General features: G+C 36.9%; 3 protein-coding genes across 5 annotated transcripts; 1 reads left to right on the top strand and 2 right to left on the bottom strand.

Moving 5' to 3' along the window:
• Positions 1 to 257: 257 nt before the first annotated feature.
• Veli (L27 and PDZ_signaling domain-containing protein veli) lies at positions 258 to 14933 on the top strand. Of its 2 annotated transcripts, XR_013010444.1 has the most exons (7): positions 259 to 438; positions 516 to 554; positions 701 to 742; positions 1024 to 1136; positions 1204 to 1449; positions 1537 to 14413; positions 14615 to 14933. XR_013010444.1 is itself a non-coding variant. In XM_076438297.1 (6 exons), the coding sequence occupies exons 2-6, from the start codon at positions 518 to 520 to the stop codon at positions 1696 to 1698; spliced, it is 600 nt and encodes a 199-aa protein (XP_076294412.1). In that variant the 5' UTR covers positions 258 to 424; position 517; the 3' UTR covers positions 1699 to 3341. The 2 variants fall into 2 exon arrangements, 1 of the variants encoding a protein (XP_076294412.1); XM_076438297.1 differs by lacking the exon at positions 14615 to 14933 and having other exon boundaries at positions 258 to 424; positions 517 to 554; positions 1537 to 3341.
• Positions 3714 to 7953, bottom strand: LOC143215800 (calcium-independent phospholipase A2-gamma). 2 transcript variants are annotated; one of them, XM_076438278.1, is made up of 8 exons: positions 7818 to 7953; positions 6383 to 6791; positions 5920 to 6292; positions 5632 to 5844; positions 5305 to 5513; positions 4994 to 5192; positions 4688 to 4894; positions 3714 to 4582 (listed from the first exon to the last, which is right to left on the bottom strand). In XM_076438278.1, exons 1-8 carry the CDS (start codon positions 7907 to 7909, stop codon positions 4329 to 4331), a joined length of 1956 nt encoding a protein of 651 aa, XP_076294393.1. In that variant the 5' UTR covers positions 7910 to 7953; the 3' UTR covers positions 3714 to 4328. The 2 variants fall into 2 exon arrangements, with proteins under 2 accessions (XP_076294393.1, XP_076294395.1); XM_076438280.1 differs by lacking the exon at positions 7818 to 7953 and adding an exon at positions 7333 to 7595.
• Positions 8486 to 9388, bottom strand: LOC143215808 (mitochondrial inner membrane protease subunit 1-like). Its single transcript, XM_076438301.1, has 3 exons — positions 9245 to 9388; positions 8917 to 9105; positions 8486 to 8810 (listed from the first exon to the last, which is right to left on the bottom strand). Exons 1-3 carry the CDS (start codon positions 9344 to 9346, stop codon positions 8643 to 8645), a joined length of 459 nt encoding a protein of 152 aa, XP_076294416.1. The 5' UTR covers positions 9347 to 9388; the 3' UTR covers positions 8486 to 8642.
• Positions 14934 to 15170: the final 237 nt, after the last annotated feature.

Raw genomic sequence — 15170 nt, 5'->3', positions numbered from 1 at the left:
ACGAACACGCGTCTATAGAACTGCCTTTCAGAAACGCGACGTCCGTACGGGAATGCTCGTTGAAAATCGAACCCGAGGCTCGTCGTAGAGACACTCTGTTCCATCCGCCAATCGCCACGCGACCTTACCCCATCCGAAGATTCCATTGGTCCACTCTGGACCGAATTACAAATCATTCTAATCGTCGCGTAACAACACCGAACACCTCTATAATACACCGTGGTCTAAGGTGGTTATAAATGTAAGTCTGAAAATGACAGTCGAGACTGGTCGAGACGTCTATCAAGTAACCCCATAGTTTTTTCTCATAGTAGTTGGTCGGTCGATAGCAGTCGATAGACATCAATAGACATCAAATTGTTGACGTATTTTTATGACAGTTTGCGACCGTGTCAAAGTGGTCAAAGTTGCTATTTAGTTGAGGAAAGCATTATACCCGTAATAATTTTTAGCAATGTATAGAATGTGATAACTGTTTAATAAGGTCCTTTTCAAGCTTTTCTATTTGTTCACAGGCATGATTACGATGGGCGAACCGCTTACTTTAGCAAATGGTAAATTTCTTTACATGAATAATCATTTATATGAATTTTTCTATTCCATTTTTCCAACAATTTACAGCAATCGGATATATAATAATAATAATATAATCAACCATAAGGAATAAATGACATTAATTTTTTCGATTACTCTTTTACAGATGTTAAAAGGTCTATCGAATTATTAGACAAATTACAAAAAGGTAATATGTTACACATATAAAATGATGTGCATCAAAGGACCCCACCCGATATAGTACATTGCCCCAAATACTTTTACAAGAACAGTATCATCTTTTTCATATACATAGGATTTTATAGCTATATATCATTTTATATTTTATGTTATCGGTTTGACTTATTTTCTTACATAAAGATAGATATATGCAACTCTAATCTAAAATTTGCACAAACTTCTTTTAATATTTAATAGTTTGGGTTTGATATATAAGTATGAATTTTAATAAGCACCTGATGATTGTAGGGGGTGAAGTGCCTGCAACAAAATTAGCTGCCTTACAAAAAGTTCTACAAAGTGATTTTCTCAGTGCTGTACTCGAAGTATACGAACATGTATATGAAACATCAGACATCGAGGTATTGTATTTGTATTTACATAGTATAGATTATTTAATGAAATCTCAGCACTAAATAGTCATTCTAGGCATCTCAAGATGTTCGTGCATCAGCTACAGCGAAAGCAACAGTTGCCGCTTTTGCTGCGAGCGAAGGTCATGCGCATCCAAGAATCGTGGAATTACCAAAAACTGAAGAAGGTCTTGGATTTAATGTAATGGGAGGCAAAGAACAAAATTCACCCATCTACATTTCAAGAATTATTCCTGGAGGTGTTGCAGATCGTCACGGTGGACTGAAACGGGGCGATCAACTTCTTTCAGTGGATGGAGTGGTTAGTATGAAAATTCCGAGTCCAGTATGTTTTATGTTTCATGTATTATGTTTTATTATCTATGTATTTTCATATTTTAATTTTTAGTGTGTCGAGGGCGAAAATCACGAGAAAGCGGTAGAATTATTAAAACAAGCACAAGTTTCTGTAAAACTGGTTGTGCGTTACACTCCACGAGTTCTGGAAGAAATGGAATTACGATTTGACAAGCAACGAGCAGCTCGTAGTAGGCGCCAACAGATGCAATAAAAACAAGTATATTATATGTTATATTACATCTTTCCTAACAAATTAATTACACACATATATATATATATATTTATATATATTATATATATATAATCATCACCTTAATTTCATCTCTTCGTTATCTATAAACTATAACAATTTCATGTGTTTGTTATAATAGGATATCTCATTTAAATAGTTTATGAAAATCTTATCGTTATTGTAATATTATTAGATTATCTTTTATGTCTTAAAATATGAATGCACGTGTTACAGAATGTTAAGAGATATTTAAAATGGAAAATAAAGTTTCTTTTTCTTTGAATTCTATTAACTAGGAGAAATTTATGTTATGCCATTTGAATCTGATCTACGGTACACAGTCGGAAGGAATGCGTTTCTGATTGGCTAAAGCAAAATAAAGCAACACAATGAGTTAAAACTACTAATCGGGGTCTATATTCCGCCGCCGCGCCGGCACCTCTGGAAATATTCCATGTGCCATTTAAAACTGTGGTGCCCAAAAAGTGGTTCGCTGTAGGTCCTGTCGCTTAATAACCATAGCAATTGAAGAAGCGACATAAAACCAAAAAGAAAAGAGGTCTATATGTAGTATCGCGGAAAAGTATAGCAGAGGACTGTGCCATATCTCAGCTGCTCAGCAAATGTATCGTACAGTGCATGATTACAACTACTTGCATTGAAAAAGGATTTATAGATATTGTATAGTTAAAATATATTACTTGTTCAATCATTAAATCATACAGTAGTGAGTAGGTAATGAAAATAGAACTATGGATTTTCACTACAACATTGGAGGTACATACTACTAAGCAGATACAAAACATTCTAATCTATACTAAAATGCGTTTTTCTTTTGTTAGTACTTACATATCCTCGCAAGGCAAAATACATCTTTCAATGCAATTAATTTATGTTTTTGTTAGTTTTTGTCATACCTACCCAATGAAAAGAAAAGATACTTTGAGATTATTGTTAATAATATTTTAATTACTAATTCTCATCTTCGTAAAATAAGAATATTAATAAGATATCAATTGTTGGAAAAATATTAATTTTAATACAGATATTATTATAGTGAAATAAATAAAAGAAATTAGCACTGTAAGTCTACGCGATCGAACGAGTAAATAGCTTGCAGACACAGCTAAATTCGTCTATCTATCCTATTTTTCTATTGTTCGAAGGCCTATTCTGAAAAAAATATATGAAATTTTGCAATACCGCGCAAGCTTATATTACCAGGTCTACCAGAAAATATGTATACTACCAATTTTCTGAATTTCAATTTCCACGCTTCAACATACAAAGGTAAAAATTGTTACATCATTTCACTTTTTGTCTACCAAATATACATTGTTTTGGCTGACAATTGAAAATGTTCTGTAATTAGTTCAACGATAGCAATAATACAATCAGCCAAACTGTATCTAAATAATTGTAAGCAGATTTTCCAAAATGTATGCATTCTAAATAAATAAATATTTATGTTTGCGAATAAAAGGCTGTCAATGTGGTTACAACAAAGAGGCTCTATTTAGTTGAAAGCGCAAATTCTATCTATAATGTTGTATCTATACATATAATGTTTATGTAGGTACATTGATCTAAATAATAAATAATTAATAATTGATCTTATAATACACGGTTTGCGAGTGTGAGATCGTGTGAACTAACCAGAGTTAACCTAACCTCCTATGACTCCTATTTAACAACTTGTGTTATTATTTACATATTGTAGTGTACCACGAACAACCACGAAGCAGTAAATAAATAGTAGTAGTACGAAGTAAGTATGGTACATGAGCAGATGAGCTCCATTTGGAGCTCATTCTGGCATCACATCACATCACTGGCCATCACTGGCCCAAGTATACAATTTGTAGTATTTATATGTATATAATTGAGTATGTAAATAGTATATGTATATATATAATAAAATAACACATTTTAGACAAATAAATAGTCAAGTTTTTATTTAAATGTTCGTGTACATTTAAAACATGAAATAAATATCCAACGTAGTGGTACATATATTATTGGTAAAATACAAATTATGTATCTTTATAATTTTTTATAAAGTTTTGCTATACATCAATTTGGTCTCAAATATTCCGTATACATGTCACGAAACTTATATCGACCGCGGTGTGATTCTTTCGTTCAATACTCGACGTTTTTTTTCTCATTATGTGAGAAAACTGTAATATACATATTTTTTTACCATGCATACATTATAATACTGATGTATGTGACTTAACTTTGCATGCACGTACATACAAATAGTGTGTGTGTTTTAGATGAATATTAACATAAACGTATTTGTACAGAATCAGTCGGAATCACAGATGGAAACAAATATTAATCAACTTACTATTAATAGATACAACTATGCGAACAATGTACTCGATAAGTTCTATTCACATTGGGTCTTACTCGACAAATATACACAAGATATGAATTCTCTTTAAAATTATATACATACTCTTAGAACGAAAGTGCTGTACTCTAATTATATTTGATTTGTACTTAATGATTTCATAACTTTTGATATATATATTCGTCTCAAGTTATGGAATACGTACGTTACTCTGTGACATACATATATATATGTACGTATATATGAGAATTCATAGCTTTAAAATTTGTTTTTGCCACAGAATCCAGTCCATAATTTTCTGTTGGATTTGCCTTTTCTCTAAAAGAACTTCCGCCGCCTTCTGAAACTTCTCTTCGTTTCTTCGTATATACATTATCGCATCTTGCTCCAACTGGTTTATCTTTTCTGGACGTATCTCGTCCATCGACAACATTTCCGTTAAATACGGATTAAAACGATAATAAACGTGTTCGGGAAGAAGATCGTTTAGCATCGTATGTACAGCTGTGCGCGACAAAAATATCATTATTAATGGGAGAAAAATTTCATGTAGAATTTTCATAGAGGCAGAAACTCTCTTTTAGCATTTTATATTTTAAAATTCCATACCTTCCGTGTCGGTCGCGCTGTCTAGAATTTTATAAAATTTCTCTTTCCAACTCGAAATTGCAATTTCCATTGATTCGTTGTTGTTCTCGCGTATTCGATTCGGCGTTCTTCCAGTTCCGAATGAGATTACGCATTGAATCGGATTATTTGGCCACAATTGTTTGGCTTCGTGTAACGCAATCGCACACGGATTGTTTACCAGTATACCTGAGCATTTCAAGGAGAGAAAGCACACCAACAACAACATATTTATAATATATTCCACTAGATTTTTGTCGAAGAAAGTACATTAAACCTGGTATGTACCTCCGTCTTGGTGAAGAAATTCGCCGTATTTAAATTCCTCAAAGTAACTAGGCGCTGCCGCAGATGCTCTTACAGCTTCCCATAACTTATGCTTATGAGATCCTATATATTGACTTTCTAGTCTGTATGGCAAAGTGTAATTTCGAAATACATAAGCCATCACACGCTCGTGATTCACAATCGCAGATATGGCTGAAAACTGAATAACAACTCAAAACATCAATTTCTTTTCTTTGCTATACAATGAAATTCTGTAAATATTACTTTGTGTTGTTCCTTTTTTTTTCACAGAACGAAAACATGCTAGGTACCTTGGGCGTATTCGGATCGCGAACAGTTTTAATTAGAATCTTATCTCCCAAGTGCTCTTGCAGTAATTTCTCCCAGAGCGATGTATCGTAGTACGCGTGACTCCATACTAAATTACTTGTACCTTTTATCGTGCTTTGAGTGAATATTTTAATACTCAATTCTCTGTACAATTCTGAAATTTCACTCAACGATTTTCTCTTATGTCCACCTAAATTATAAATAATTTAGTTTATTAGCTCTAAATCAATTATTCCTAGATTCTATTGAGATCGCGACGGAGGTCCTCTCTACTGTCTACAGAAGAAACAAAACTATTGTTTGCATACCTAAAATAGCTGCAAGAATTGCTCCTGTACTCACACCGCATACATAATCAAACAGTTCGTGCGTTTTTTTCCCTGTCAACTGTTCAAGCTTTTTCAACATTTGTATAACTAAGACACCGCGCATACCACCACCATCGATGGAAAGAACTCTAATCCCACGACCAGGCAATGGATCAACGTAGCCTAATACTGCTAGCGTTTCTCGAATCGATGCTGTAAAATTCGAATGGAACAGGTCAGAGTCAAAGTGCACGATCGAGGGAATAATATTCCTCAAGTATTATCTACCTTTTATTCGTTCATCTTTTGTTGTACGTCGAGTTGCGAGTAATACTCCGATCGCTCCTTCTTTGATCGCGTAATGTCTAGCTTCGGGATACCGATCGATATGAGTTAACAGATCTTCTATTCTCCTCCATTTCGAAGCGTTTGATTCGGCAGTTACAATACTGTTTAAAACATGGCGTGTTCTAGACACAATGCTGGTCTTTGATATATTTTTATGAACATTTACTTTCCACTTTGGTGGTACTACAAGGGTACCTGTTCTGGTTTGGCTGGTTAACTTAAATATCAAGGTATTCAAAATTTGTGAAAGGGTATGCGACTGTTCCTTCGCTTCCTCCACCTTTCTTTCGTTTATGGTATCTTTGTCGATTCGCTGCAAGTAGAATAGAATGAACAATCTCGAATTATAAGTTACAAGATTTCCTCCTCCTCCTCCTCCTCCTCCTTCTCGCGTCCTATTTACCTGACATGCTTTCCGATATTTCGCAGGATCATCTGTTGCCAGACCTTCTTCTTGAGCCCTTATTAAAACTTCTCGACTCTCGGTTTCATTATCTTTAGATTCTTCTATGCCTCTTACTTTATCATGATTCGTATTCTTTGCTATTATAATGGACAATTGCTTTCTCAAGATATTAATTTGCGCATATGTCGCTTTGTGTAGAGTATCCAACCAATCTTTAGAAAAATTAATCTGAAGATTTTTATCGTAACCAGCTTTATGTATGTAATCTTTTAATTGTGCCAAAAGCTTTGAATAATTTTGCATAGACATTTTGGTGTTCCATAAAACATTTATACGATCGAAGAACTTATTGTATCTGTAAGTACTTCCACCATTGTTTTTGTCTGCTGCACTATGCGTCAATTGCCTGTAACACAAAAACTAACACTTTTATATCGTGCTAATATTGGCTTGGCAAGAAAGTAATTTCGGTATTTTTTAAGGTGAAATAGAGCCCAATTTTTTTATTCAAGCAATGAACTTTAATGGATAAGATATTGTCCACCGAACATTGTTTGTTCGATGATTTTTTGCCAAAAAGAATGAATAAGAAAATATTTTATTGATTAAAGTTCATCGCTTGAATAAAGAAATTCGGTTTTATATTTCATCTTAAAATACCGAAATTATACTTTCTTGTCCAATATATTCTCATTGCAGATACAACAAATATGAGTTAACCGTGAATCATCAGAGGTCGATACGGTATTATTTATTTATATACATAGATATACTATAGGTACATAATGTTTAAAATAGCGATCGATAAATGTGAATACGAAATAGTTGCTAAAAATATTCAAATTTCTATTCTAATATTCTGAAAGCTGCGTAGTAAATACAGATGCTTATAATATATGTAAAGTTTTACTTTGCATCGAACGAATACGCATATTTCTTATACACACCGAAGAACTCTATTGATCTCGGCGACTGTCAAAATCAGCTGTTGAATAGGACGCACGAGATCCTTGTTATTTATATATACTTAGTTTCCATGAAATCAAGTGAATCTTTGTTACTATACTAATATATATGTATATTATATACATATACGCGTATTGTAATTTTGGAATTTAGCCTAATATTTTACGTAAATAGTGCACGAGCATATTCAATAAGTATTGTATATATATATATATAAAAAGACATCGCACACCAGTAAACACACACATTATCCCTAATCCCTATATGTATGTATATGAAATTATTAGCCATAGTACAAATATATATGTATATATTTATATAGATAGTCAGATAAAGTGGGCTGGTTGGATCAGATAGGATAAAGAGAAATGTGCAAAATTAAATTACATATATATACGTTTTGTACCGATATCTATTCCGATAAACGTATGTAAGAAATTGATTATTCACATATCATATAACTTACCTCGATAAAGAAATATATTTTCGATAATTTCGAATGTTTATATTTTTTGTCATTCCTATCGTCGACAAATAGCCTATATACGGTATACGCATATACCTGTTTACATATACGAAATCGATGCGCAATGAACTTTTCACCGATAAATACTTATTATGGTATCACCACTAAACTGTACTATTAAACCCCTAAACACCGGTACCACTAAGTACATACATAACAGAACTTTTATTGATCGATTTATTCTCGATGCTTCGATTTACGCTATCTTTCATATATAAAGTAAAATGTCGGAATTGGTCGGAATCAACTATCTGTCGGTGTATCGCTTCTTAAACTAAATTCGCAGCGGTGAAATGTACATTGCTTATATATAAAAGAGGTTCGAACGCGATGCATTTGGGAGGGCTTGATTTGTATTTGTAAATGAAATCACACGATACTGTTTGACCAACGGGAATCGTTGGCAACTGTACCTAAAATATTACACGAATATTTTTGCACTTTCAAGCATTGGGGAGGGATGAAATTTGTTGTTGTTGACACTTTTTATTTTATATAAACGCACATTGTTTTTATCAAGATTAGTTCTCACAACATACAGTACTTATACATATAGTCTGATATATTGTGATGAAAAAAAGAATAATCCTAGGAATGTAATAATAACGTTGTAAACATTAGGGAAATCATTTATTTAACCTGCAAACACGTTGTAAAAACAACACATTCGGACAAAACAGCATACAATAGCAAAGAATAAAAATTGAAATTCATCCTACCGATTATCTTCCATACTATAAATCTGGTTTTTAATATACTAATCGATTAATCAGGTTTTGCGTCCTCTCGCGCAAAAAAAGTAATATCTCTCAATGGCAATATTTTACAGAATGCACGTCCTCGTAATAAACCTTGCGGGACAACTCCGTATTCACGAGAATCATTCGAGTTGTTGCTATTATCACCTTCCAACCACACGTGGCCCTTCGGCACCTAATAAGTAACACTGTTACAAAATATAACAACTCTTATTCCTAAGTTTTTTGCTTTCAAATTTCAATTTGTACGATTTACAACAATCTTTCCTGATATTACATACTATGACTCCATTCTCCAGTTTGTTCCCAGGTAATCCTACAACTCTTTTACATATATGTTGTTTAGGATCGGAAGGACATTTAGCGACAACAATGTCACCTTTCTTAATGTTTTCTCTCCGAACAGATATTCGCTCTGTCAACAGTACGTCATTCGTATATAATGTTGGTTCCATCGATGGTCCTGCACACTGTACAAAAACAAAATCTAGGTAACGTACGTCTTTCTAATGTAAAATCCAAACAGTTATCGTACCACTAGAGCAAAAAGAAATTGTCATATCAATGTAAGAACGTGTGTTCGAACATGTGTCATTCTAGTTTCCTTACCACCACGATATCTCCTATGTATTCATATATACAATGTATTATGCAAGTGTATAGGACAGTTTTGCTTAAAGTTTTATAAAATAATTTAATAAGCATAGTCATCCAGAAGCAAGACCAACATTATTATGGTTTAGACAATGTATCTTCGCGATTACTCTGTTATTGCAAATTCTTTCCTCTGAAATAATATGAAATTTTAAACATGTAAGACATACTAGTATACTAATATATGTATATATATGTAAAAGTATATATCAATTCTACATATACATTACCCAATTGATAAACAATTTTGTATTTATGATGTTGAGTAATATTCATTTGCTTGGTTCTGAAAGAACATCGTACTATATTGTACATTAGAACATCATTATTATTTTTAGTATCTTGTTACTTTTACATATATATATACATATATATATAACAAGTACATTATGTTGTCATACATATGTAAATAAATATGTGACAATGGTAACAGTAACGCATGTACAAATTTAACACAAAATACGTAAACAAAACCACGAAAAATATACACATAAAGTTATTCGAAAGCAAGAAGCAAACTTTGCTTTCCGTTGTCAGGCAAAGTTAAATATGTACTTGAATAACGGAATAACCTAACAAATTAGCAAATTTTTATACTATAAATATTGACAGTGTTTTCTTTACACACTTTACACCACTTTACACGCACGATAGACTATAGACTATTTGGCGTTGCGTACTGTATATGTACCATGTAACTCAAAATCACGGTACTTGGTCAATTTTTATTTTTCAAGTAAACAGTGACACCAAGTGACACCATGAATGGCAGAACGTACGATCTAAAAATTTAAACAAGATTTGAGTAAAAAATGTGAAAGTTGTCACTTGCATTTGAAGGAAATAGAGAAACTAAAATTATAATATGCTGAAGAAGCGTCAACATAATTATATGTATTTAGAAGTGAATGTCCGAATTCGAAAATCAAAAATGCCAACAGTTATTTATAGCATTGGATGTGTCTCTGACAATTCGTTCGGAAGCCAGAGGTGCTTCAATGTACATTCTGTAGAATTTGAGGCTCTCTTCGACATGCAACAAGTCTCATGCCGATTGCCCTATTTTTTTCGGAGAAAAAAGGAAAATTCGTCGCATTCGGCGGATCGGAACACTGGTTGGTTTCAACATGAATCAACATGAATCCAGTGTCGCCAGATGAGGGGAGTCGCGGTGAAATGATGTACCCCAATGTACCCTCTCTCTGATGACCAGAGTACATGCGCGTGCGCGACGGAGATTTAGTGGGGCGAATGGAAGACACGTTGCGCGTGCGCGATGGGGACGCAACAATGACATGACATTTCGCAGGTTTTAGGTTATTGCCGCGTAAAATTCACCCATTTACTTATTTCACATACTATGTGATTATTGATCCCTTTATGTCTATGTTGTGAGTTGTATTTCTTTAAAATGTAACGTTACAAATAAAACATAATTTGTCAATTTATCGTGTAGAAGAAAAATGAGTGAATTTATTATCCCAGTCTCTTTTATGCAACTATTTTTGAGGAGCGTATGAGGGTTAACAGTGTTAAAATATATTATGATTTATTGATTTTACTGGAATGTAACTCAGTACTACATACATACAGACTTCAAGATTTTTTCAATTGTACGTATAGTAAGCATACATACTTCGCTTCACGAGTGAAACTCCCACATGTTACAATTAATTTTATTTATAATAAAGAATGTTTACAGTCTCTATTTAGAACGACCCACATGATTCATTTTATTATGTAGGTACATGTACATAATAGGTACGATACGATCAGATACGATACGCGGCAATAACCTAAAAACTGCGAAATGTCAGTCGTTGTTGCGTCTCCATCGCGCACGCGCAACGTGTCACATATTACTCTGGTCATCAGAGAGGGGGTACCTTGTATTCCCCTCGAGTGACGGTTCGGTCACTTTCTGGCGACACTGCATGAATCTGGCCACACTGCGTGCACGGCGCGTGCTTCAGTGCTGCTCCTTTGTATTCGTATCGTCGCGGGTACCGTTTCTTTCGTTATTGGAATTATTCGTTCGCTACTGATTATTACGATTTCCGGTATTCGCCTCCTGCCTCGTGTCTACGTTCCTATCAAGATTCTCTATTAATCGTTGGCTCGCGGTTCGTACCTGTTCGCGCGCGGTTTGTTTTCCCCCCTTTCCTTTTTCTCTCTGTCGTATTGTCGGCTCGCGTGTACGGCGCGTGCTTCTTCTTTGAGTCCCGTTTCTTTCGTTATTGGAATTATTCGTTCGCTATTAGTTATTACGATTCCCGGTATTCGTCGCGAGCTCTGTTCTTCGTCCCGTTGTCAGTTGTTGTTAAGTTTTCTTATATTGTTCGCAAAATTCAAGTATCAACTTTACTTGTTCTCTACTTTAATTATTATATCCATTTTGTTCTAGTGATTACTGCGTTAACTAATTCTTGTGTTATTTTATTTCCTAGGTTCTGCTGTCGTGTTGCGTTCTCAGCTCATCGTTATGGCAGAGTTTGATTTTGAGCGTGTGTTTGCCTCGTATTTGCGTAATGATAATGGTCTAAATAGAGGTTGGTACCGTATTATATTGATAGATAGATAGGATTTCTACCGTTCTCGCTTGCGTGGGCATTCGTGACTTCTTTATTGGTCGTGCCCATGCAAGCTTTGTTTTTATTGTACTAGATGCTTCGTTGAATTACTCTTATTGCAATCGGTTTGTACTTGATTACGTGATTATATATAATTTGTACGCGTGACTTGAGTAACTGTGTTTCTGCTTTGATTTGTCGTCTAACGTTCCCTATTCCATATGACTATGTTCCGCTAATTACTGTTTTTATTGTTTTAGATGCTGCGATTACCCTACTTCTGCTTATTCGCTATTCGTTGCAGTACTTGTTCTATACACGTTTTCATTCTACGTTCGCGTGATGATTTTGGCTAGACTTGTCTCTGACAAGATCAAATTGTTTCGCGTCAGTGCAGGCGTTCGTGACTTTTTGTTGATTGTGCCCATGCGAGGCGGTATCTTTACTGTTTTGTGCTTCTATGTTAGTTCTTTCATCTGCGGTTAATTCTACGCCTTGTCAGGAGTTAATTTTTGAATCTGTTGTTTGAATAGAATTTATTTTTGGCACTCTTTTTGATAATTACCCTAGTTTCACGAGTGCTTGCATTGTTCGATTATGATTTGACACTTTGTGGTTTGCATTTATTTATACAAGTTCTTTCTCTAATATTGTACGTTGGTAGTAGATGCTAATTATTTGTCCATGATTGTGAACATGGCCTCTCTCCTCTTGCGACAAGTTACAACGTTTCAGATAGTGATAACTTAGACGTGCAGACGTATCCTTGTCGCGCGATGTCTTTTTATGTTTCCGTAATACTTATAACTTGTCTGCTTCCAGGTATCAAATCATCATCGGCATTCTTTCCTGCCGCTTTTCGGTCGACAATAGGAGAGCAGAGGCGAGCGAGACAGGTGAGGCGAGCGTTTACCGTGTTTTGTCTCTCTCCGGCTGCCGGCTGTAGAGAGTCAATCGTGCAGAAAGAGCAGTAGCGGTTCGTTTTATGGACTATTTGTGAAGGATCCTCGATTGTAGGAGCCAAGGATAGCATCCTGCTTCTCTTTACAGATGTGAGTGATAATCGATTGATTTTTAATTCATTTGACTTTAGCTTCATCTTTGATTGTTTCTCTTTTTCTCTCAGCTCTCTCGCCCCCTGTCCCCCTGTTGCTTACTATTCGATCCGAGATTTGATCTTGTCATTTAAATCCTTCCCGACGTCTTAGATTCTATCTCCCTCGATTCCGGTTACCCTGTGTCGTTCATTACTCGTGGCTGGATACTTGTAAATTCCTACCTTGTGGTAGGAAGAGGATGCATTCCGCGGGTTAGTCGAGTAGAAACACGTGCGAGAGGATGCATTCCGCGGGTTAGTCGAGTAGAAACACGGGCGAGAGGATGCATTCCGCGGGTTAGTCGAGTAGAAACACATGCGAGAGGATGCATTCCGCGGGTTAGTCGAGTAGAAACACGTGCGAGAGGATGCATTCCGCGGGTTAGTCGAGTAGAAACACGTGCGAGAGGATGCATTCCGCGGGTTAGTCGAGTAGAAACACATGCGAGAGGATGCATTCCGCGGGTTAGTCGAGTAGAAACACGTGCGAGAGGATGCATTCCGCGGGTTAGTCGAGTAGAAACACGTGCGAGAGGATGCATTCCGCGGGTTAGTCGAGTGAAAACACGTGCGAGAGGATGCTTCCCGCAGGCTAGTCGAGCAAAAACACGTGCGAGGTTTTGTGGGATGCGCATGCGCAGGTTTTTTGGGATGCGCATGCGCAGGTTTTTTGGAATGCGCACGCGCAGGTTTTTTGGGATGTGCATGCGCAGGTTTTTTGGGATGTGCATGCGCAGGTTTTTTGGGATGCGCACGCGCAGGTTTTTTGGGATGCGCATGCGCAGCTTTTTTGGGATGCGCATGGCTAGTCGAGCAAAAACACGTGCGAGAGGATGCATCCCGCAGGCTAGTCGAGTAAAAACACGTGCGAGAGGATGCTTCCCGCAGGCTAGTCGAGCAAAAACAGGTGCGAGGTTTTGTGGGATGTGCATGCGCAGGTTTTTTGGGATGCGCATGCGCAGGTTTTGTGGGATGCGCATGCGCAGGTATTTGGAATACGCATGCGCAGGTTTTTTGGGACGCGCATGCGCAGGTTTTGTGGGATGCGCATGCGCAGGTTTTTTGGGATGCGCATGGCTAGTCGAGCAAAAACACGTGCGAGAGGATGCATCCCGCAGGCTAGTCGAGTAAAAACACGTGCGAGAGGATGCTTCCCGCAGGCTAGTCGAGCAAAAACAGGTGCGAGGTTTTGTGGGATGTGCATGCGCAGGTTTTTTGGGATGCGCATGCGCAGGTTTTGTGGGATGCGCATGCGCAGGTATTTGGAATACGCATGCGCAGGTTTTTTGGGACGCGCATGCGCAGGTTTTGTGGGATGCGCATGCGCAGGTTTTTTGGGATGCGCATGGCTAGTCGAGCAAAAACACGTGCGAGAGGATGCATCCCGCAGGCTAGTCGAGTAAAAACACGTGCGAGAGGATGCTTCCCGCAGGCTAGTCGAGCAAAAACAGGTGCGAGGTTTTGTGTGATCTGCATGCGCAGGTTTTTTGGGATGCGCATGCGCAGGTTTTGTGGGATGCGCAGGTTTTTTGGGACGCGCATGCGCAGGTTTTGTGGGATGCGCATGCGCAGGTTTTTTGGGATGCGCATGGCTAGTCGAGCAAAAACACGTGCGAGAGGATGCATCCCGCAGGCTAGTCGAGCAAAAACACGTGCGAGAGGATGGAGTGATGCCCACTTGGACGCCGACCAATTGGACGCGTGCCGATTGGACGGTCCCGATTGGACGCGTTCCTTTTTGACGCCGTGCCGATTGGACGCGTTCCTTTTGGACGCCGTGCCGATTGGACGCGTTCCTTTTGGACGCCGTGCCGATTGGACGCGTTCCTTTTGGACGCCGTGCCGGTTGGACGCGTTGCTTTTGAACGCCGTGCCGGTTGGACGCGTTGCTTTTGGACGCCGTGCCGATTGGACGGTTTATAAGTATATTATGTATACCGTTTGACAGGTGTAGGTTAGAATAGAGGATTATTTAGAAGATAGTTATTAGGAGATCTGAGGAATATTCATCATTTTAGAACATGAAACAGGAGAAAAGATACAATAATATTGCTTAGTGACGTAGATTTATTAGTTTATGACATACAGAGTGTCGATTAAAATACCACGACAAATAACAGAAATATGTTCTCGAAACAGAAATGTAATTACTTTCTTGCAAGATATATCTGGAATTATGATTAAGTATATTTGAAATAAACAGTTTTATACATGT

Source organism: Lasioglossum baleicum, chromosome 14 (assembly GCF_051020765.1).
Source record: "Lasioglossum baleicum chromosome 14, iyLasBale1, whole genome shotgun sequence".
NCBI classification, from domain to species: Eukaryota; Metazoa; Arthropoda; class Insecta; order Hymenoptera; family Halictidae; genus Lasioglossum; species Lasioglossum baleicum.
Note: the sequence above shows the minus strand (reverse complement) of the source record. Positions and strands in the feature narration are given on the sequence as shown.

Bases quoted from the DNA above. Each gene is read 5' to 3' on its own strand.
- LOC143215800 (XM_076438278.1), bottom strand. From the start codon at position 7,909: ATGCGTATACCGTATATAGGCTATTTGTCGACGATAGGAATGACAAAA. The intron at 4,895-4,993 runs GTACATACCAGG...TGAAATGCTCAG, and splicing joins ATTTCTTCACCAAGACGGAG to GTATACTGGTAAACAATCCG. The intron at 4,583-4,687 runs GTATGGAATTTT...TGTCGCGCACAG, and splicing joins CAGCGCGACCGACACGGAAG to CTGTACATACGATGCTAAAC.
- Veli (XM_076438297.1), top strand. From the start codon at position 518: ATGATTACGATGGGCGAACCGCTTACTTTAGCAAATG. The intron at 743-1,023 runs GTAATATGTTAC...TGATGATTGTAG, and splicing joins ATTAGACAAATTACAAAAAG to GGGGTGAAGTGCCTGCAACA. The intron at 1,137-1,203 runs GTATTGTATTTG...TAGTCATTCTAG, and splicing joins ATGAAACATCAGACATCGAG to GCATCTCAAGATGTTCGTGC.
- LOC143215808 (XM_076438301.1), bottom strand. From the start codon at position 9,346: ATGACTATGCTTATTAAATTATTTTATAAAACTTTAAGCAAAACTGTC. The intron at 9,106-9,244 runs GTAAGGAAACTA...GTTTTTGTACAG, and splicing joins ACATAGGAGATATCGTGGTG to TGTGCAGGACCATCGATGGA. The intron at 8,811-8,916 runs GTATGTAATATC...GTTACTTATTAG, and splicing joins AACTGGAGAATGGAGTCATA to GTGCCGAAGGGCCACGTGTG.